This window comes from Salmo salar, chromosome ssa15, assembly GCF_905237065.1.
Source record: "Salmo salar chromosome ssa15, Ssal_v3.1, whole genome shotgun sequence".
In the NCBI taxonomy this organism is placed as follows: domain Eukaryota; kingdom Metazoa; phylum Chordata; class Actinopteri; order Salmoniformes; family Salmonidae; genus Salmo; species Salmo salar.
In genome coordinates, this window is record NC_059456.1 from 29,169,372 (window position 1) to 29,194,258 (window position 24,887).

Below are 24,887 nucleotides of genomic sequence, written 5' to 3' on the forward strand. Positions count from 1 at the left end.
CGTTTTAACAGCTGATTGACCTTTTAAATACCTTTTGATATTCTCAACACTATATCCTATTTCCATTGATCACTGGAAGGAAAATTACTTGGGTTGCCTAGCTGGAAATAAATTGTCTGTGCAACCCAAGTCCATCTCCATGGAATCAACCTCAAGACTCCTCAAAACAACAGCCAATATCCTCTTCAAACTGATTATTGAGGTAATGAATGACTAGTCAGACATATTAGATTGAAACCAATCAAGTCAAGAGTATGCTATTTATTATACCCCAGGTCTTGGAATCGGAGTGCAACAAGTCCAGGAACAGAGAATAATGAGATGTAGGTTAGAGGTGAAGATATTTACCTCTTGTTTTACAAACCTAACAATATCCCCATAGTCGGTGCGAGGGCTTGAGAATGATGTGAGGGTGCAGGAGGGAGGATACTTTATTCATACCTCTTCATATACTTTTAAATCACAGTCACACTCTAAACACATCCAGACCTGAGAGGGTTGAGGTGTGCATGTGCATGCATATATTTGTTCATGTGTGTGTGAGCCCCCTCTTTTCTGAGGTATTGTTGGGCCTGGTTGTCACGGCGGTGCCCTGCTCGTTAGCCTCGAAACGGGGGCGAGTGCTTTTGTGGGATGGCGATCTCATTACTGCAGGAAGCCTGTCTGAGTGGAGCCGGAGGGATGGAGAGATGGAGGGATGGAGAGATGGAGGGATGGAGAAGGGGGGCAGTGGGGCCAGCGGGCCCAGATCAAGCAGAACCCCAATTCCTATTTTGTCCAGAGTGCCTCCATTGTTCTAAACCTTCATTAGCACCAGCTGAAGAAGCCGGTCAGAAGGACCTGGTGCCCCATTCTGTTCCTGCACTCCTACTGTGGACTGTAGAGCCCCTGTGGTCTGCTCCCGCAAGTCCCTCCGCTGTTCACCTGCACTCCGCTCCACATACAGACCGGACACGGACAGGGATACAGAGACACGGACAGGGATACAGGGACACAGACAGGGATACAGGGACATGGAGGCTCCAAAAACACGAACACTAACAATCTTGGGATTGCACCGATGAGGGGAAGCTATGATGAAGCTGAGGCTTTAAGACTACGTCCTGTGAGTATTAACCAACTATAGTAAGCCTTCATGGTAACATTTTTCAGCGGTGCAGACTGAGGCTATTGCCATGGCAAGGGTCAAATCATAATGGTTTCAGTGGTGTTGCCATGTGATTGCTGTAGGGTTGCAAAGCTACTGGTATTTTACCAAAGTTACCCGAATCATCAGTAATTTTGGTAATTAACAGGTAATCTCTGGCAATCTATGGTAACTTTGGTCATTTATACACAAATAACTTATAAAAAAATAATACTATATATTAATATATGTTTTTTTTGTAAATCTTTGTCCATACTGCCCTACCAAGCAAAAAGACAGTAACTGCTAATTTGGTCAAAAATGAGTTATTGTCATTTTTGCTACATTAAATACGTGCTTAATCGTGTGTGCAGATACAGCAGCCTTGTGCATCTGCACACATCAACAGACACCCTCGAAGCATCGTTACCTATCGCTCCACAAAAGCTGCAGCCCTTACAGAGCAACTTCAATGTCTCGGAGCGAGTGACGTGACCGATTTGAAATCCCATTAGCATGCACCGCAAACTAGCCAGATATTTCACACCGGTTACAGGGGCATTACAATGTTTTAGGAAAGAAAAACCTGGGTTTTGGACACAAAAAAAAACAATTTAACATTTTAAAAATTGGAAACGTTTTCTCCCCACTGAACATGACCCTGGACTGAGTGTGGACACATTCCTATCACAAGACAGACAGAATCCTACACTATAGTTCACTCATACAGACAAACACTTTACAGTGGTCATGTAAGAGCTGGAAGGAGATCGTATTTGACCTTCAATCAACTTCATTCACAAACCATTGGTTCCTAATTAACTTCCCGATTGAAATATCGTAAAGACAGGATGCACTGAACAAACAGCAGCAATCAGAAGTGGGCAGAATCACAACACGACTTTGACCTTTGATCCAATCAATATACAGTTGAAGTCGGAAGTTTACATACACTTAGGTTGGAGTCATTAAAACTTGTTTTTCAACCACTCCACAAATTTCTTATTAACAAATTATAGTTTTGGCAAGTCGGTTAGGACATCTACTTTGTGCATGACACAAGTCATTTTTCCAACAATTGTTTACAGACAGATTATTTCAATTATAATTCATTTTATCACAATTCCAGTGGGTCAGACGTTTACATACACTAAGTTGACTGTGACTTTAAACAGCTTGGAAAATTCCAGAAAATGACGTCATGGCTTTAGAAGCATCTGATAAGCTAATTGACATAATTTGAGTCAATTGGAGGTGTACCCGTGGATGTATTTCAAGGCCTACCTTCAAACTCAGTGCCTCTTTGCTTGACATCATGGGAAAATCAAAATAAATCCGCTAAGACCTCAGCAAAAAATTGTAGACCTCCACAAGTCTGGTTCATCCTTGGGAGCAATTTCCAAACGCCTGAAGGTATCACATTCATCTGTACAAACAATAGTACGCAAGTATAAACACCATGGGACCATGCAGCCGTCATACCGCACAGGAAGGAGACACGTTCTGTCTCCTAGAGATGAACGTACTTTGGTGTGAAAAGTGCAAATCAATCCCAGAACAACAGCAAAGGACCTTGTGAAGACGTTGGAGGAAACAGGTACAAAAGTATCTATATCCACAGTAAAATGAGTCCTATATTGACATAACCTGAAAAGCCGCTCAGCAAGTGTCCTGGACGAATCAGAATTAGTTGGGTAACATAGATAATTAAGATGTTTTATTAGTATAATATGCTTATTTGAGGTACTTGTCATTAGAAAGTGTCCATTGGACTCTGGTGTCTTTTCAGTTGCACGTCTACCTTAGCTGGGGCTCAGACACTTGGGGCCCAGAGAGGGGACAGGTCAGATTTGTCGTCATGGGAATGTGTCTTTACTTATTCTTGAACCATGTGAAGGGATGGCGTGATTAATGGGGAACCAATGACTTGTCTCCACAATGTCTGTGAGCAAGTCACTCCCTCCTTTTCTTTATTGTGGGGAGGATTATGGCAGTAAATGGACCCTTGTATGTCCTCTCTTAGATCTTGCACTTATCCTGTGATAATATATGGCCTAGAGGCTCACTCCCCAGTGAGCCTGTCCAGGAGTATGGTCAAGAGGGGGTTTGCTTGAGATGGGAGTATCTAGAGTTGACAATTGATATATGGCATTGGATGAAATTGTGTTTTTGTTCTATACCGTACCAGGGAGGGACGGTTCTAAGGAGACCAGATACTGAGCTATTCAATGAACCAGGTTGACATAGCAGTTACTGTCTGCTGTGTTTTATGGATATCTGTCATACAAAACTTAACCTTTGTTAACTGTTACTATGTATCTGTGGTTTGTCAATGTACGTTGAAGGGGGTGTATCGTTGCTATTAAAGATCTCTGTAGCCATTGTGTAATTACCTCATTCAATGGTTCATTCGAGAGAGTGCATTATTGGGGGTCAAGTACTTTTGCAAAAGTATCTTAAGTATTAAAGATGTAGTTTAACTCGGACTGGTGTGTTTGTAACTCTTCTCATTTGGTAATGCAGAAATTAGCCACCACACAAGAAAGAAGCCACTGCTCCAAAATTGCCATAAAAAAGCCAGACTACGGTTTGCAACTGTACATGAGGACAAAGATCGTACTTTTTGGAGAAATGTCCTCTGGTCTGATGAAACAGATATAGAACTGTTTGGCCATAATGACCATTGTTATGTTTGGAGGAAAAAGGGAGACGCTTGCAAGCCGAAGAACACCATCCCAACCGTGAAGCAGCATCAGGTTGTGGGGGTGCTTTGCTGCAGGAGGGACTGATGCACTTCACAAAATAGATGGCATCATGAGGATGGAAAATGATGTGGATATATTGAAGCAACATCTCAAGACATCAGTCAGGAAGTTGAAGCTTGGTCGCAAATGGGTCTTCCAAATGGACAATGACCCCAAGCATACTTCCAAAGTTGTGGCAAAATGGCTTAAGGACAACAAAGTCAAGATATTGGATGGCCATCACAAAGCCCTGACCTCAATCACATATAAAATTTGTGGGCAGAACTGAAAAAGCGTGTGCGAGCAAGGAGGCCTACCAACCTGACTCAGTTACACCAGCTCTGTTAGGAGGAATGGGCTAAAATTCACCTAACTTATTGTGGTAAGCTTGTGGAAGGCTACCCAAAACATTTGACCCAAGTGCAACAATCGAAAGGCAATGTTACCAAATACTAATTGAGTGTATGTAAACTTCTGACCCACTGGGAATGTGATGAAAGAAATACAAGTTGAAATAAATCATTCTCTCTACTATTATTCTGACATTTCACATTCTTAAAATAAAGTGGTGATCCTAACTGACCTAAAACAGGGCATTTTTACTAGGATTAAATGTCAGGAATTGTGAAAAACTGAGTTTAAATGTATTTGGCTAAGGTGTATGTAAACTTCCGACTTCAACTGTAAGTGCAGGTGGGACGCACACCAAGGGCCGTAACGAACTATGCAGTGACCTAGAACTCAATGGGCTGGATGAAGAGGTCTTCTTGGAAGTATTCAGTAACCGACACTCAAGTGAGCATTATTCACATTTGTGAATGTGGGTCCTGGTTTGGCTCACAAAGAACTTCACTGGACTCTATGTAAACTGGAAACTATATACCCGGAGGCTGCATTTATTGTAGCGTGGGATTTTAACAAAGCAAATTTGAGATCAATGTTACCTAAAGTTTATCAGCATATTGATTGCATGACACGTAGGGCTAATATTCTCGACAACTGCTACTCTATCTTCCGTGATGCATACAAAGCCCTCCCCGGCCCTCCCTTCAGCAAATCCGACCACAACGCCATCTTGCTCATCCTGGCTTATAGGCAGAAACTCAAACAGATTGTACCAGTGACGAGATCCATTCAACACTGGTCTGACCAATTGGAAGCCACGCTCCAAGATTGTTTTGATCACGCCGACTGGAATTTGTTCCGGTCAGCCTGAGAGAACGACATTGATCTATACGCTGACTCAGTGAGTGCATTTATAAATAAATGCATTGGAGATGTCATACTCACTGTGACTATTAAATCCTACCCTAACCAGAAACCGTGGATGGATGGCGGCATTCGCGAAAAACTGAAAGCTCGATCCACCGCATTTAACCATGGAAAGAGGTCTGGTGATATGGCTGAATATAAACAGTGTAGTTATTCCCTCCGCAAGACAACCAAACAAGTGAAATGCCGGTACAGGGACAAGGTGGAGGTGCAATTCAACGGATCAGACCCAAGAAGTATGTGGCAGGGTCTACAGGAAATCACGGACTACAAAAACAAAGCATCACTGGGGGCAAATTACCTGCCCTCCATGACACCTACAGTACCTGATGTCACAGGAAGGCCAAAAAGATCATCAAGGACAACAACCACCCGAGCCACTGCCTGTTCACACCGCTATCATCCAGAAGGCGAGGTCAGTACAGGTGCATCAAAGCTGGGACCGAGAGATTGAGAAACAGCTTCTATCTCAAGGCCATCAGACTGCTAAACAGCAATCACTAACTCAGAGAGGCTGCTGCCTACATTGAGACCCAATCACTGGACACCTTAATAATGGATCACTAGTCACTTTAACTTCTTGGTGACAGGGGGCAGTATTCGGAAATTCAGATGAATAACGTGCCCAAATTAAACTGCCTGCTACTCGGGCCCAGAAGGTAGGATATGCATATTATTAGTAGATTTGGATAGAAAACACTCAGAAGTTTCTAAAACTGTTTGAATGATGTCTGTGAGTATAACAGAACTCATATGGCAGGCAAAACCCTGAGAAAAAAATCCAACCAGGAAGTGGTTTGTAGTTTTTCAATTGATTGCCTAGCCAAACCACAGTGTCCGTGGGATCATTTTGCACTTCCTAAGGCTTCCACTTGATGTCAACAGTCTTTAGAACCTTGTTTCATGCTTCTACTATTACTGGGGAGAGAATAAGTGCTGTCTCAAGCCTGGGACCAGTGAGTTGTTTACTGCGCAGGCACTCAGGCGCGCCGTTCCTTCTTTTTCCTCTGTAATGAATACGCTATTGTCCGTTTGGAGTATTATCGATGATTTATGTTAAAAAGACCCTAAGCAGCTAGTCTGCTGCTCTGATGTAGCCTTCCTGGAAAAGAGGGCATCTCTTTAGGGCAAGGTGCAAGCGAGTGAGAGGGCAAAGTGTGCTTTGTTCTCCTTGTCTTGGGGTTCGAAGTTTACTTCCTTAACTTCTCATAGGGAGTGTCTATCCAGCATTTTCCTTTCTTTCTCCTCTGTCGACCCATGACCCAGTTGCAAATCAAATCAAATGTTATTTGTCACATACACATGTTAAGCAGATGTTATTGCGGATGTAGCAAAATGCTTGTGTTTCTAGCTCCAACAGTGCAGTAATATCTAACAATTCACAACAATTCACACAATACACACAACCTAAAAGTAAAATAATGGAATTAAGGAATATATAGATATTAGGTTGAGCAATGTTGGAGTGGCATAGACTAAATACAGTAGAATAGAATAGAGTATATACATATGAGATGAGTAAAGCAAAAATATTGAAACATTATTACGTTTCTGTGAGGTATGTTTGTGACGAGCGGCAATCAGAGCAGGACAGCATCTAAAAAACAACAAGGGAGGCCCTAGCAACATGCACAGCGCATAGAATTACGAAAGTATTGTCGGATATTATTCAACCCTAATCAGACAGGTTTTTTCCATGGACAAGGCATTGGAGATAATATAAGACAAGTGATGGAAATATAACTGAACAATCTGGGAAACCGGGCCTAGTATTCATAGCTGATTTTGAAAGTATGACTAGAGTTTATATATAAATGCCTGGAATATTTTAATTTTTGAGAATCTCTTATAAAATGGGTTAAAGTTATGTATAGTAACCCCAGGTGTAAAATAATAAATAATGGCTATTTCTCAGAAAGTTTTAAACTGTCAAGAGGAGTAAAACAATTTGCCCACTATCTGCATATCTATTTATTACGGTGATAAGGGAATAATATGTTTAAAGGTAAATGATTAAAGAATCCAACCCTGAAACGTAACTAATTAGTATTTAGTAGTTATGTTGTATGTATAATGAATAATTAAAGCACTAAACGTAAGACCCATAAGGTCTAGTAGAGACCCGGGAGGAAGAGAAATGTGGGTGTGTATTAGTGTGCCTAAGAAAATAACGAGAACAATTGGACTGTGTTTGACCTGACCTAGCGAGGAACTTTGAGAAACTCAGAGAAGAAAGGGAGTGACCCTCAAGGTCCCTCTAATCTCGGGGGAAAAGAACAGACAGCGCTGGGTAGTGATTAACAGTGGTGAGAACTCCAGAGAGGGATACAACTCACCTGCTGTTTGTGTGGAGGTATGTGCGTAAGTAGGGAGTGAGCATAAAATGAATGTCTTTGTATAATGGACTTCAGAACGTTCTCTGAATAAACTGAACAGACCTTTTGCAGAAAGCTGAGTCCTAGCCTAATTATTCTTAACCCAGTGTCTTACAAACCTTGGGGATTAGTCAAAGCTTATTAATTGTTAATTATTATCATTGGGATAGAAAATTCTTCTGACATACGGCCATCAAAATTGTAGCTATTAAAATCAGATCCAACAATAATATGAAGGGGCTAGAAATCCAGGGCTCAAAAACAAAGGTGTCATTGTACGCTGATGACTCATATGTTCTTTTAACTTCTATGGGCTACGTGGGACACAGCCAGTGAAATATCAGGGCGGCAAATTCAAAAACAACAAAATGTCATAATTCAACTTTCTCAAACATACAACTATTTTACACCATTTTAAAGATACACTTCTCCTTGATGTAACCACATTGTCCGATTTCAAAAAGGCTTTACAGTGAAAGCAAAACATTAGATTATGTTAGGAGAGTACATAGACAAAAATAATCACACAGACATTTTCCAAGCAAGGACATGTGTCAATAAAACCCAAAACACAGCTAAATGAAGCACTAACCTTTCACGATCCTCATCAGATGACACTCCTAGGTGTCATGGGTGTCGTAGGGTAGAGACCAAGACACAGCGGGAAAATGTATACTCATCTTTTTTTTATTGGTGAAGAAGGAAAACACATAAACATATACAAAACAAAATGAACTTGACAGTCTTGTCAGGCAAACAGCTAAACAAGAACAATCTCCCACAAAACCCCATGAAAAACACATACCTATTTATAGGACCTTCAATCAGAGGCAACGATAACCAGCTGCCTCCAATTGAAGGTCCAACCCCAATAAACTAAACATAGAACTACAAAAACTAGAATGAACATAGAAATATACTACCATAGAACAATGACTAACAAACCCCGGACTAATAAATCAAATACCCCTCTATATAAACACATACACAAAACACACCCTGAACCACATAAAACAAACACCCCCTGCCACGTCCTGACCAAACTATAATAACAAATAAACCCTATTACTGGTCAGGACGTGACACTCGGACATTATGTTACACAATACATGTATGTTTTGTTCGATAAAGTTCATATTTATATCCAAAAACAGCCTTTTACATTGGCGTGTGATGTTCAGAAAATGTATTCCCAGCAAAACGTCCGTTGAATGTGCACATCAATTTACAAAAATACTCATCATAAACGTTGACAAAATATATAACAATTATTTAAAGAATTATAGATAGACTACTCCTGGATGCAACCGCTGTGTCAGATTTTAAAATAGCTTTACGGAGAAAGCACATTGTTCAATATTCTGAGTACATAGCTCAGCCATCACGGCGAGCTATACAGACACCCGCCAAGTTCGGTGCAACCTAAACTCAGAATTAGTATTAGAAATATTCTCTTACCTTTGCTGACCTTTGTCAGAATGCACTCCCAGGACTGCTACTTCCACAAGAAATGTTGTTTTTGTTCGAAATAATCCATATTTATGTACAAATACCTCAGTTTTGTTCGTGCGTACAGATCACTTATCCAAAGGCATAACGTGCGAGCGCGGAACCAGAGACGAAAAGTTAAAATGTTCCATTACCGTACTTAGAAGCATGTCAAACGCTGTTTAAAATCAATCTTTATTGTATTTTTAACGTAAAATTGCGATAATATTCCAACCGGACAATGGCATATTCATTCAAGAAGAAAAAGAAGGAACGGGGCGCTCGCGTGACCGCGCATATCCAATCCCTTTGTTGCCAGGCAGTCCACTCAGAAACTGAGCTCCTATTATCTGCCCAGTGACAGGAGAATGCTCAAACCACTTTCTGAAGGCTGTTGACAGCCAATGGAAGCCTTAGGAAGTGCAACGTCACCCCACAGACACTGTAGTTTCGATAGAGAATCAAAAGAAGAACTACAATTCTCAGACTTTCCACTTCCTGCTTGGATTTTTCTCAGGTTTTTGCCTGCCATATGAGTTCTGTTATACTCACAGACACCATTCAAACTGTTTTAGAAACTTCAGAGTGTTTTCCATCCAAATCTACTAATAATATGCGCATTCTAGTTTCTGGGCCAGAGTAGCAACCTGTTTAAATTGGGTACATTTTTCATCTGGCCGTGAAAATACTGCCCCCTAGCCCAGACAGGTTTAACCCATCATCTGGATCCCTGCACAGTCTCATAGAGGATCTACATAATTTCTCTAACCTCTCTGGATTACAACCAATCTATGATAAGTGTACCATATTACGTATTGGACCACAAAAAAATACTACTTTTATGTTACCGTGTAGTTTACCAATAAAATGGTCTGACAGTGAAGTGGACATACTCATATTCATAACCAAGAAAGAAACGATCTCACTACAATACATTTTAATAAAAAAGTTTGCAAAAATAGATAAGATCTGGCTACCGGTCTATTTGTTGAAAAATCACCTTGATTAATTATTTAGTCATATCCCATTATATCTAATTACTTATTTTATTTATTTTATTTTATTTCACCTTTATTTAACCAGGTAGGAAAGTTGAGAACAAGTTCTCATTTACAATTGCGACCTGGCCAAGATAAAGCAAAGCAGTTCGACAACATACAACAACACAGAGTTACACATGGAGTAAAACAAATATACAGTCAATAATACAGTAGAAAAATAAGTCTATGTACAATGTGAGCAAATGAGGTGAGATAAGGGAGGTAAAGGCAAAAAAAGTCCATGGTGGCAAAGTAAATACAATATAGCAAGTAAAACACTGGAATGGTAGATTTGTAGTAGAAGAAAGTGCAAAGTAGAAATAGAGATAATGGGGTGCAAAGGAGCAAAATAAAATAAATAAAATAAATAAATACAGTAGGGTGTAAGGGCTGTCTGAGGAAGTGGACCAAAATGCAGCAGAGTTAGTGTTCATCATCATTTAATAAAGAACGAACACTATACAATTTACAAAACAAGAAAACTGACAGCCAACACAGTCCTGTCAGGTGAAACACACTAAACAGAAACAATTACCCACAACCTCAAGGAAAAACACACACTACTATATAGGACTCCCAATCAAAGGCAACTCAACACTGCCTTCAATTGGGAGTCCAACAACCCACTCACACGTAACTTAATCTGCCACGTCCTGACCAAAACTACTACAATTGCTCCCTCTGCTGGTCAGGACGTGACAGTACCCCCCCCTCAAGGTGCAGACCCCGGAATGCACCTTAAAAAAGAAAACACAAAAAATCCCCAATACCCCAACAAAACCAATAAACAATACCCCCTAAACAATAAGGGAGGGAAGGGAGGGTGGCTGCCGTCAACGACGGCACTGCGCTACACCCTCCCTCCCCAACCCACCTATCCTGGAGGTGGCTCAGGTGCGGGACGTGGACCTCGCTCCACCTTCGGCGTCACCCACTTCGGTGGCGCCGATAGCTGCGCCGGGCAGACGGGCCACTCGGGCTGACCCTGGCAGACGAACCACTCTGGCTGGGCCGGAGGACAGGCGGGCCACTCTGGCTGGGCCGGAGGACAGGCCGGCCACTCGGGCTGGGCCGGAGGACAGGCGGGCCACTCGGACTGGGCCGGAGGACAGGCGGGGCACCCTGGCAAATCCGGGCAGTCGGGCCGCTCTGGCAGACCCGGGCAGTCGGGCCGCTCTGGCAGATCCGGGCAGACGGGCCGCTCTGGCATCTCCAGGCAGACGGGCCGCTCTGGCATCTCCGGGCAGACGGGCAGCTCTGGCATCTCCGGGCAGACGGGCAGCTCTGGCGACTCCTGACTGGCGGGCAGCTCTGGCGACTCCTGACTGGCGGGCAGCTCTGGCGACTCCTGACTGGCGGGCAGCTCTGGCGACTCCTGACTGGCGGGCAGCTCTGGCGACTCCTGACTGGCGGGCAGCTCTGGCGACTCTTGACTGGCGGGCAGCTCTGGCGACTCATGACTGGCGGGCAGCTCTGGCAGCTCCTGACTGGCGAGGCTGGGCTGACGCACTAGACGCCTGATGCGTGGGGCTGGTACTGGACGTGCCAGCCTGGAGACACGCACCTCCATGCTAGTGCGTATAGCGGGAAACACCGGACCGTAGAGGCGTACTGGCGGTCTTGAGCGCAGGGTTGGCATCACCCCTTCAGGCTCGATGCTCACTTCGCCCTGGCACATGCGGGGCGCTGGTACTGTGCCTACCGGCCTGAAAATCCCAGGCCTCACCACAGCCCCAACCCCAAAGCACGGGACCTGTCCAGTCTGTTTCAGCCTAAACAGGGTACGGGGAGCTGGCCTGGGGCTCCATCCTCGCCCCGTCAAACAGCCCTTGTGCACCCCCCAAAAAAATTATTGGGGCTGCCTCTCGGGTTCCCTTACCCGCTGTGTTCCCCAGTCCTCGCCAGAATTCCTCCGCTGCTTGGTCCTGTTGTGGTGGGTAATTCTGTAAGGGCTGTCTGAGGAAGTGGACCAAAATGCAGCAGAGTTAGTGTTCATCATCATTTAATAAAGAACGAACACTATACAATTTACAAAACAAGAAAACTGACAGCCAACACAGTCCTGTCAGGTGAAACACACTAAACAGAAACAATTACCCACAACCACAAGGAAAAACACACACTACTATATAGGACTTCCAATCAAAGGCAACTCAACACACCTGCCTTCAATTGGGAGTCCAACAACCCACTCACACGTAACATAAAAATCTGCCACGTCCTGACCAAAACTACTACAATTGCTCCCTCTGCTGGTCAGGACGTGACATAGGGGAAGAGGTAGTTGTTTAGGCTAAATTATAGATGGGCTATGTACAGGTGCAGTGATCTGTGAGCTGCTCTGACAGCTGGTGCTTAAAGCTAGTGAGGGAGATAAGTGTTTCCAGTTTCAGAGATTTTTGTAGTTCGTTCCAGTCATTGGCAGCAGAGAACTGGAAAGAGAGATGGCCAAAGGAGGAATTGGCTTTGGGGGTGACCAGAGAGATATACCTGCTGGAGCGCGTGCTACAGTTGGGTGGTGCTATGGTGACCAGTGAGCGGAGATAAGGGGGGACTTTACTTAGCAGGGTCTTGTAGATGACCTGGAGCCAGTGGGTTTGGCCTGCCTACACCTAACTACTTGTTTTTAAAATTATATGAGCAAAAACTATTCCACTTTATTTGGAATGGCAAGCCAGACAAAATTCAAATGGGCCTATTTATAAAATGAATATGAATTCAGACAGCTAAAATGACTAAATATGAAAGAATTGAACCTCACACTTTCATACAAAAGTTGTACTTAAGTCCAAACTGGTTTTCCAGCAGAATTAGTAAGAATGGCTCACCCCATGTTCAAAAATGATATCTGAGGTCCTGAGTACTCTGGAGCAGGTTTTCTGAAAAACATCTTCACAGCATGATGATTGAACTCTTTGGCCTGAATGCCAAGCGTCACGTCTGAATACTTTCCGAAACCACTGTATAATGGATTTCTGAAATCCAATTGAAAATGTCACAGCAATTCAGTTTGCAGTTTACTGTATCTTTGAAAAATACAGCCCAATAATTACTAGTCATTCCATTTCTATGCCTTTTACCATGAAGGGATTTATTTGATTCACTTGTAGGGACGTGTGTGTGTGTGTGTGTGTGTGTGTGTGTGTGTGTGTGTGTGTGCACACGCGTGTATTTTTATAATTTACTTTCCTGTTAGTCAGCACCTCTGTAAAACATTTTTCTGTGTACATGAGTTTATGTCTTTTACTTGGCAATACACTTGCTAACATTATGCTCAAACCTTCTGTTTCCCTTCAGCACCTTGGAAGTTTGGCTCAGAGGCGGCGTTCTGCCCCGTGCCTGGCTTTTGAGAAGGCTCTGGGCAGCATGCCATGGTCTTCCATCAGGTGAGTCTGCTCTGCTCCTCTCCACTCTGTTCTCACTGTAGTACCAACCAGTGGAGGCTGCTGAGGGGAGGACGGCTCATAATAATGGCTGGAATGGAGTCAATGGAATAGTATCAAACACATCAAACACGTGGTTGATATCATTCCATTGACACTTTCCAGCCATCATTATGAGCCGTCCTCCCCTCAGCAGCCTCCACTGGTACAACACTAACAGTCAGTTGCCACTTTGTGAGGTTTTAATGGATAGAAATTGGACAGCTTTACATAGCCGCTGTGCTTGACTTCTGCATCAGCATTGCTTGATCTTTTGGGGTTTCAGCCTGGGTATCTGTAAAGCACTTTGTGACAACTGCTGATGTAAAAAGGGCTTTATAAAATACATTTGATTTTGATTTCATAGAAAGGGGTTTCAATGGAGAGAAATATATATATTTTTGGCAGTGGTGGAAAAAGTTCTCAATTGTCATACTTGAGGAAAAGTAAGATAGAAAATTAGAAAATGACTCAAGTAAAAGTGAAGGTCACCCAGAAAATACTACTTGAGTAAGAGTCTAAAAGTATTTGGTTTTAAATATACTTAATTATCAAAGTAAATTGAGTTGCTAAAATGTACTTAAGTATCAAAAGTAACAGTATAAACCATTTCAAATTATTTATATTAAGCAAACCAGATGGCGCCATTTTAAATGTTTTTTTTTTTATGGACGGATAGCCAGGTGCACACTCAGACATCATTTACAAACGAAGCATTTGTGTTTAGTGAGTCTGCCAGATTAGAGGCAGTAGGGATGACCAGGGATGTTGTCCTCATAAATGTGTGAATTGGACCATTTTTCTGTCAAAATGTAACAAGTACTTTTGGGTGTCAGAGAAAATGTATGGAGTAAAAAGTATATATTTTTCTTTAGGAATGCAGTGAAGTAGAAGTAAAAGCTGGCAAAAATAGAAATAGTAAAGTAAAAAAAAAAAAGTCTTCAAAGTACTTTTAGTTAAGTACTTTAACCCACTGTTTTTTGGGGTACAATTCTTTAACCTTTTGTTTCAGTTTCATCACTTAAAATGTCTGAACTATGATATAAACATACGCAACCTAGTCAACCTCATTCACTTGTGAAAAGACACATTGCTTATTCAATATTATTATTTCTTCAGAAGCAAACTTTCAGAACTATGTCATAAACATATGCTTCTAAATCACCTCATTGACGTGTGGAAAAAACTCATTGCTTATTCTATATTCAATACCGTCAAACGATTTCTTCACAAGCAAACAAGCACAAAGCATAATTCAAAGGGACGTGTCATTTACCCAATAATTGCTCATTTGCAACTGTTCACATCATTTCACAGCCTACATTCAGTACATAAAAATAAACAGAGATCAGCCTTCCACCTGCTCTGAACACATGTTGAATGGTGTCACTGTGACTCACAATGACACCGCAGTAGCTGTAAAGGGGGCTGCGATGCCCACTCTCTATGGTAACTGTGGACACAGATGTCATGTAGGGGGATTTTCCACAAGCTCTGGCAAACATTTTCTGAACCCACTCAAAACTCCCTCATCAGCCCATCAAAATTAGTGTGACTCTGAGGACACATAGACAGTGGAGGGGTGGTTGACATTTAAACAAGGAAACAGACAAACAAATGGTGAAGATGGTAAACCTGATATTTACTTGATTGATTTTATTTGTTTTAATCAACCACAGTAAATATCAAAAGGACAAAGGGGGATAATCTAATAGATAACCCCAATAATAACTGACTGTCCATCAGGCAACACTCAATATCAAATACTTGAACACAATGTGATCTTCCCAGCATGTGGTTCAAGGGATTACTGATAAAAGTCAATATGGCTCCATTTACACAGGCAGTCCAATTCTGATCTTTTTCCACTTATAGGTCTTTTGACCAATCAGATCAGCTTTCTACAATAATTGGGGGAAAAGATCAGAATTGGGCTGCCTGTATAAACGCAGCCTGTAAGGTTTATCTGGTTAACATTATTGCAGTAGTATTGGCTGAGAACTCATCTATGGTGTCTCATATTGAATGATACTGTACGTCTTAGGTGATACTGTATCAGGAACAAATTCAACCAATGTATTTTAAGTCTTTACTACAGATTTTGTAAACATCTTTAAGCTAAAAATGATCAGTTCATAAAATACGTATAAACCCTTTTATAAATAATTTGACGCATAGTGTTATGAAGATTTATATGGTTTCATCCAGTGGATTAAATTATGGCATTTTCTATATTGTTGAATGATATGGCTGATCCATAGACTTAGATAGACAACCCTTCATTACATCTGTCCCATTATGGAGGCTATGACAGTACAGGCAGCTCAATTAATTAAGGCTATTTCCATTTGGAAGTAGTACATGTTCTTCTTCTACTTCTTCTGAGTTGGTAAACAAACTGAAATGGTGCACTGCCACCTGGAGTGTGTTGTTTGAACAGGTATAAAGCCAAGTTTGGCGTTTTACTGCCACCTGCAGTTATGGAATGTTTGCTCCCGAGTTTCCGGTGTATGTGACAAAAAGACATATATCTATTTATTTGATTAATTGGCTGATCCCCCCTTATGACCTGGATGGAATTATGTGATCATTCCTTAACCAATACGAAGTCCCACCCAGTTTACTACTTAAAAATGATGAAAGTCCTTAATGGTGCTGCCCGTGCTGAAACAGGCTTTTGGGCTCTAGAGTTGTCTATCTAAGTCTATGGTCTGATCGTTGTTCCAGACTTTGATCAGCCCATGCAGTAGTTGATACCCAGACCACCCAGTCACAGACAGTGAGGTGGGAGAGTCCACTCCAACCACACAATATAACTTCCATCAGAGACGTCACACCGCTCACTCCCACACATTCAACACACAACAAGCAAGCGAACACTGAGCTACAGTGAGGGGACAGAGGGTTCTAGTTTCACTACAGCGGGTGGGTGTCTTTGAAGTAGAACATTTTATAAATGGTCATATGATCTTTAAAGTAACTGTCCAGTTAAAATCACCCTTTTTAAAAGTTAATATTCGGTTAACTAATACCCAAATAATGTTGTTGGTTCATCCTATACTTGTATTTTTTGGCCAAAGAATAAATTGGAGAAAAAACACTCAAACTTGTATCTCAAACAGACCTTTTCAAAAATTCTTGATATTTCCTCAGAGGATGAATGAGCTGGCCAATCAGCGGTGTACTCACATTACAGTTTTTCTCAATTGCTAAAACACAATTTCTGAAATCTTGCTCCATTTCCTGAAAACATTAAACACAAAACCTCATCTTCAAGCACTATTTACATAACCTCTGACTCCTCTCGCAAAATGAAACATTCGCCTCAAAACAGTTTTACCTGTGTTCAAACACTGCTCTCAAATCATAAACAAAGTGATCAAAATGATATACACTCTCAAGCAGTCAGTAAACAATACACCGAAAAATAGAAAATACATTGTTCAAAACATACAATTCTCAGGGAGAAGTAAATTTATCTAAAAAAATATTCATATTTTTCCATCATTGTCTTTTGATGAACGAAAACATGTTCTATCATAGTAGCTCAAAATTGATCAGAAATTACTACTCTGCTTTGCTCTTTGCAATTTTGTTTTTTGTTCTTCCTCGTCCTTGTACCCCTATTTTTACAGTACTGTACCCTGCATCTCACAAACTTGTCCTTTGTCTCTGTGATACTGTAATTCTTGTTCTTTGTTGATATGAACCTGCAACCAGTCAAAATCTATTGAGCAGTCAGTACTGTTAATAAATGGAAAGCACAATGTTCAGGGCCATACAATTTGTCCATTGTACAGTATACAGCCTACAATGCACTGTACTACAGTATACAATACTAAAAGGGACAAAAATCAAAGGAGTAAACATGTGATCAATGTGCTTCTTCTTGTCTTTGGGCTGTGTCAGGCCAGAGCACTTCGTCGACGTCACAAGCAATATTGTCCCTCCTGAGGCAACGGGGGAAGAAGCCTCTTGTGTGCCGTATCCAGCCCTGACATGATTCCTCACCTATATCACCACAGGCTAAATCCATGGCTTGCAGCAGATTTAATCTGGTGTAGGGTTGTCTATCATACACTTTCCATCTCCAAGAGGAGAAAAACTCCTCAATCGGATTCAGGAAAGTCGAGTATGGAGGGAGGTACAAGTTCATAAACTGCCCATTGATGTTAAACCATTCCCTTACCTGAGCAGCTCGGTGGAAACTGACATTGTCCCACACTATCACATAGGTGGGAATGGGATTCTCATTTAGCTCTTGACCCTGCTGCTCTTGAACCTGCTGCTCAAATAAAATATATCTTAGATTGGCCAGAAATCTTAGAAGGTGCTGGGTGTTATATTGCCCGAGTGTAACATGGTGATGTAGAACACCATGGTTGCTGATAGCAGCACAGATTGTGACATTGCCACCTCGTTGACCAGGGACTTCAACAATGGCCCGCTGTCCAATCATGTTTCGGCTTCTCCTTCTCCTCTTTGTTAGATTGAAGCCTGCTTCATTGACAAAGATGAACTCATGGGGTCTGTCCAAGGATTCCAAGTCAAATATTGTCTGTGTAGAAATACAATATAGTGTATGTAGGATTTTGTAAGTCGTACAGAGACAGTGCTACACTGTAGAGTACAATTAGGCCTACTGTATGCACTTCTGATTCACATACATTGTATGTACTGAAGAGTAATGTCATTCACATAGTATGTGTTAGTACTGTAGACAATCTGGATTACAGTAAATGTTCCTGAATGTACACTTACTTGCACATACTGAGCTTGCAGTTCTTTCACCCTTGGTGAGTTGCGCTCAAAAGGTACTCTGTATACTTGTTTCATTTGCATCCTGTTACGATGGAGGACATGGTCAATTGTGGAAATGCTCACACTGTCGATTCCCCTGGAAGTGTGTGTTGTCTTGTATCACTCGTTCCTGGATTTCTCTGAGTCGTATTGCATTATCTTGAAGGACCATGCCAACTATAACGGCCTCTTGCTCCCGAGTGAATAAAACTGTCCTTCCACCTGCATGTGGCAGCCTTGCAATTCTACAAAAAGAAGTTGTGCAGTTACAAAACATATTCATGCAGTACAAACATAGAGTGATTAGCTTTACAAATGTCTATTGAAACAGCTGCATATAGTGTAGTACAGTAAATTTGCAATTACAAAACTACAGTAGTATACTGTACCTGTTCTCTTCTTTGAGTGTCCTTACTATGGTGGACACAGAAAATCGGCTCAAATTGGGTTGCACTCTAAGTCCTGCTTCCCTCATTGTCAGTCCATGGACAAGAAGATGGTCTATAACTGTTGCTCGAATTTCATCAGATATTTCCACTCTTTGTCTTACTCTTCGTCCTCCTCTTCCTCTTCGTCGCCCACCTCGCATACACACTCGTCCTCTCACATTGTTTCTTCTATCCATTCTCAGACTTTCTCCTTCCCACCTTCAACAACCTGTTTGCTCTCTGAACTGGCTTATATTGGTTGTGTAGCATCATTTGAAACAGGTTAAATCAATTTTGAGTGGTTGTGTTCAATCAATGACATGTGTTCTCTATTTGTATTTGATTGTTGCCACTTGTGTTTACCAGTATGGATGACATGTGTTTTGAGAATGAGAATGTGTTTAGAGTTTTGCTGAAAAGTCTAAGTGAGATCTGCCAATTGTGTTTTACCGTGTGAAATGGTTTAAGGTATTGACAACAGACTGCATAATTAGCTAAATGAGTCCAGGCAACTGAGAACTTTGTTCAGCCAATGGGTTTTAGTGTTTTAGCAATTGAGAAAAACTGTAATATTTTCAATGACCGGTATAAGGCCCACACCATTCTGTTATTGGGGTATGCACACACCATTCTGTTATTGGGGTATGCCCACACCATTCTGCTATTGGGGTATGCCCACACCATTCTGTTATTGGGGTAGGCCCACACCATTCTGTTATTGGGGTATGCCCACACCATTCTGTTTTTGGGGTATGCCCAGACCATTCTGGTATTGGGGTAGGCCCACACCATTCTGTTCATTGGGGTATGCCCACACCATTCTGTCATTGGGGTATGCCCACACCATTCTGTTATTGGGGTATGCCCACACCATTCTGTAGTTGGGGTATGCCCACACCATTCTGTAGTCGGGGTATGCCCACACCATTCTGTTATTGGGGTATGCCCACACCATTCTGTTATTGGGGTATGCCCACACCATTCTGTTATTGGGGTATGCCCACACCATTCTGTTATTGGGGTATGCCCACACCATTCTGTGATTGGGGTATGCCCACACCATTCTGTGATTGGGGTATGCCCACACCATTCTGTGATTGGGGTATGCCCACACCATTCTGTTATTGGGGTATGCCCACACCATTCTGTTATTGGGGTGTGCCCACACCATTCTGTTATTGGGGTATGCCCACACCATTCTGTTATTGGGGTATGCCCACACCATTCTGTTATTGGGGTATGTCCACACCATTTCGACCCCCCAAAATTGCTTTTTAACATATTTCTATAAAATAACATTTGGAAAGGACAACTATTTCACTCATATTGTAATTATGTATAGGTCATATTTCAATGAAATATGAAAACACTGGACAGTTACTTTAAGCATATACTCTACTGATAATGTTGAAATATGTTATGAACTGTAGTTAAGTCGTGTAGGCACTGTGTTTAGTGGTAAGGCCAAGTAGGTCAGAGAGGATAAGGTAACATGGGAGAGTCCCTCTGTGATATCAATTTGAATATCAGTCCAAAACACACACGTTGAAAGAGGGAAATAGTCAAATGACATAAGTTCCACATAGTTATGAGAATTCACATTGTATTCTATGTCCCTAATGTTATTTATTTCATGTTTAGAAGAATTTCACTATAACGAAGTCAGGGCTTAAACAGCCAAAGGTTTGTCTTCATAGACACTCAAAGCATGGGAATGACACAATGAACTGTGAATCTTTCGGTTTATACAGGGAAACATTATGTAATAAATTAGAAGGTATTTTAGGTCTCTAAAAAAGATGAGAAAGATTACAAAACATGAAAGTTGCATATAACATCACCTTTCTTATTCACAACAGTGGGAGGCAAGAAAAAGTCATGAAGGTCAGAGGGAAACTGAGGGTGTTAGTGTGGGAGAGAGAGTGCGAGAGAGAGAGAGAGACTGAGAGAGCGAGAGAGCAAGAGAGCAAGAGAGCGAGAGTGAGAGTGAGAGAGAGAGAGTGAGTGAGAGTGAGAGAGCAAGAGCGAGAGGGGAGATAGCGAGAGGGGAGAAGGCGAGAGAGGAGATAGCGAGAGAGGAGATAGCGAGAGGGGAGATAACGAGAGGGGAGATAGCGGGAGAGGGAGAGATTAAATTCTACAACCACCTAAAGGAAGCAATTCCCAAGCCATCACATACAGAGATATTAACCTAGAGAAGAGTCCCCTAAGCAAGCTGGTCCTGGGGCTCTGTTCACAAACAGACCCCACAGGGCCCCAGAACCGCAACACAATTAGACCCAAATCATGAGAAAACAAAACATTGGAAAGAATTAACCAAAAAACTGAGCAAACTGGAATGCTATATGGCCCTAAACAGAGAGTACACAGTGGCAGAATACCTGACCACTATGACTGACCCAAAAGCTTTGACTGTGTACAGACTCAGGGAGCATAGCCTTGCTATTGAGAGAGGCTGCCATAGGCAGACCTGGATCTCAAGAGAAGACAGGCTATGTGCACACTGTCCACAAAATGAGGTGGAAACTGAGCTGCACTTCCTAATCTTCTGCCAAATGTATGACCATATTAGAGACACAATCTTCCCTCAGATTACACAGACCCACAAAGAATTAGAAAACAAATCCAATTTGGATCAATTCCCATATCTATTGGGTGAAATACCACTGTTTGCCATCACAGCAGCAAGATGTGTGACTTGTTGCTACAAGAAAAGGGCAACCAGTGAGGAACAAACACCACTGTAAATACAACCTATATATATATATTTATTTATTTTCCCTTTTGTACTTTAATTTGCACATCATTACAACACTATATAGACATATGACATTTGACATGTCTTTATTCTTTTGGAACCTTTGTGAGTGTAATGTTTACTGTTAATTCTGTATTGTTTATTTCACTTTTGTTTATCTATTTCACTTGCTTTGGCAATATAAAGATATTTTCTCCATGCAAATAAAGCCCCTTAAATTGAAATTGAATTGAATTGAGAGAGAGAGATCTAACCTCATGTGTAATATGAAATAGGAGAACAAACTTGTGAAAACTGTCATTCAACAGTCACAAACCACACCATTTCACAGACTCCATAAATGCACTTCACCTCCTTTTTATAGATACATTATGCCCTAGTGAGAGTCATAGCAACTGGCTGGAAGCCATTATGTATTTGCTTTGCCTTCTGCACACAGGCTCATCTCATACGGCCTCCCTTTAAAAGTAGCCATACATGATCATTTCATTTGTTGCTGCCCCCAAAACAACTCAATGGTCAAAATTAAGAAAAAGTGGTTGAAGTGTCATCATAATTACCAGTTTTCACACTGAGAATTATCTGATACATGTTCTGGGTATACACTGAGTGTATAAAACATTAGGAACAGCTTCCTAATATTGAGATGCCCTCAGAACTGCCTTAATTCATCGGGGCATAGACTCTACAAGGTGTCTAAAGCGTTCCACAGGGATTCTGGCCCATGTTGACTCCAATGCTTCCCACAGTTGTGTCAAGTTGGCTGGATGTCCATTGGGTGGTGGACCATTCTTGATACACACAGGAAACTGTCAAGTGTGAAAAACTCAGCAGCGTTGCAATTCTTGACACACTCAAACCTGCTACCATACCCCGTTCAAAGGCACTTAGATCTTTTGTCTTGCCCATTCACTCTCTGAATGGAACACACACAATACATGTCTAAAAAACCTTAACCTGTTTCCTCCCCTTCATCTAGACTGATTGAAGTGGATTTAACAGGTAACATCAATAAGGGATCTTATCTTTCACCTGGATTCACCTGGTCAGTCTATGTCATGGAAAGAGCAGGTTTTCCTAATGTTTTGTACAGAGTGTACATTACAAGGCCTCTCAATGAAATGCTGTGCAAAGCCCAGTGGTAACATACCCATGTGCCTTCCCTTTTCGTCTATATCCCAATCTGTCTAAATAAAGCATTAAAATACTGTCTTTGTACATAATAAAAATATAAAATAATAAAACCGTTATGAAAAGCTTATCTTGCATTGATCCAAGGGTAGCGTAGGCCCTGAGTGTTGGAATGACTGACCTTCCACATTTGAAATAAAGGCTTTACTGTAAACCCCCCCCCCACAAACTATGACCTCCTACTTTGAAAGTGTAACATGTACGCTGGGAGTCGGGAAGCAAGTTCAGGGAGTGTATTTAATAAATAAATGAACATAGAACAAAACAAGAGACACAGGTAGTGTACAGACATCAACACTGGAACAGAAACAATAACGTCTAGGGAAAGAACCAAAGGGAGTGACATCAGGCAGGTGATGTCGTCCAGGTGAGTCTGATGAGTGGCTGGTGCGCGTAACGATGGTGATAGGTGTGCGTAATAATGAGCAGCCTGGTGACCTCGAGCGCCGGAGAGGGACTATAAGTGACAGAAATGAAGGCTTTACTGTAACATCCCTACAAACCACCATTTCTTTATGAAGAAAGAATGACAAAATGATTCGAAATGTGCATGAGGCAAAATGTTCATGAGGCAAAGTGTTCATGAGGCAAAGTGTTCATGAGGCAAAGTGTTCATGAGGCAAAGTGTTCATGAGGAAAAATGTTCATGAGGCACTGTTGAAAACTAGCCCTCAGTTATGTCCAAGACTGATCTGTCTTGATGAATGGGTACAAGTGGGATGGAAGGCTGATCACACACACACACGCACGCACGGTTCCTCCATGGTTTTGACCCCCCACTCTCTCTGCCCTCTCTACCCTAGGGAGGAGACTCAGTGCTTTGTGTCGGTGGAGCAGTGCCCCTTCGTTCTTGGTCTCAGCAGTGAGAATGCAGAGCTGGTCTTGGATGCCTGTGTTCAGATCACAGAGGGAATGAAGACCAGAGAGAGACAACTCTTCCTCTTCAGCGACGTGATCGTCATCTCTAAGCTGAAGTAAGATATAGAATATAATAAGCACACACACACCAACACAGATACACACACACTCACACACACCGGCACTGATGGACCCAGACACACACTAATACGTACACATACAGTCCACAGATACACACCACATACTATAGATTGTCTTATTCTTTTAGTTTTCTCTTTAAAGTTTTGTCTTCAGAGAACAGAACTGATTAACTGCCCAATAACACCCTGTCAATATAGAAATTGTGCTCATTCTTGTTGATACAGCACTTCTTCTCTTGTCGGTAAACTTTCCAAATGTTGATGCTCCTTTCCAATAAATATCTAGGGTCTTATTCTGGTGACATGATGATCGATGATTGGCTGCTGTTTGACAATTAAAAATAATCTTGCTGTTCTGTCTATAATAGTCTCATCATGTAGGCTATACCAGCACTGTATCTGTGAGCTGTTAGCTAGAGCGAACGTGCCAAGACCAGAGTGAGCACACTCGCTATATACATTTTTTGGGTGAGAAAACCATTAGAGTTAAATGTGATGGAAACCCATTTAACTTGTATTTTTTATTCAGTACATCAGAATTTAAGTGGACAAAATGTATTTTTATGTGCACTATTTCTTCACGCACAGCCTTTTACCTGCTGTAACATTTGAGTCCAAGTCACACTCCCAAACACTTAGATCCCGGAACACAGCCCACTTTCCAGCTTACTCTCCAGATCCCAATCACCGGAATTCTAATCACCTGTTCACACACCTGCATGTCATCATCCCACACTATTTAGTTCAGTTCCTTACACCTTATCACTGTGAGGTATTGTTTACATGGTTTTTTTTTGGAGCGCTGGGTCCCGGAATCGCGGAATCAGACAAAAAATGAGTCCTGAGTCTGAAAGGTGAAGTTAGTGTAACAGCGTAGCAGGAGGGTTTACAGTAAGGGAGTCTGAAAGGTGAAGTTAGTGTAACAGCATAGCAGGAGGGTTTACAGTAAGGGAGTCTGAAAGGTGAAGTTACTGTAACAGCGTAGCAGGAGGGTTTACAGTAGGGGAGTCTGAAAGGTGAAGTTAGTGTAACAGCGCAGCAGGAGGGTATATGGTCGGGGAGTCTGGGGGAATTCTCTTTCCTAACAGCTTCTCTATTATAGTAAACAGTAAAGTCATCGTTGGCTGGCTAAATACAAAGCAGAAAGCAGGGTTATTTCCTCTAAAAATGAAATTAGCCCAAACAGGAAATGGATATGACTGGAGGAACTTTCATTTTCTCTTCATCTGTCTTCTCCTTTTCAAT

The 24,887-nt window shown here is 41.8% G+C and overlaps 1 protein-coding gene across 1 annotated transcript; it reads left to right on the forward strand.

Moving 5' to 3' along the window:
* The first annotated feature begins 830 nt into the window (after positions 1-830).
* Positions 831-23,710, forward strand: LOC123723980 (rho GTPase-activating protein 20). The gene is made up of 3 exons (XM_045695603.1): positions 831-1,105; positions 13,343-13,431; positions 23,448-23,710. The coding sequence occupies exons 1-3, from the start codon at positions 1,061-1,063 to the stop codon at positions 23,620-23,622; spliced, it is 309 nt and encodes a 102-aa protein (XP_045551559.1). The 5' UTR covers positions 831-1,060; the 3' UTR covers positions 23,623-23,710.
* Positions 23,711-24,887: the final 1,177 nt, after the last annotated feature.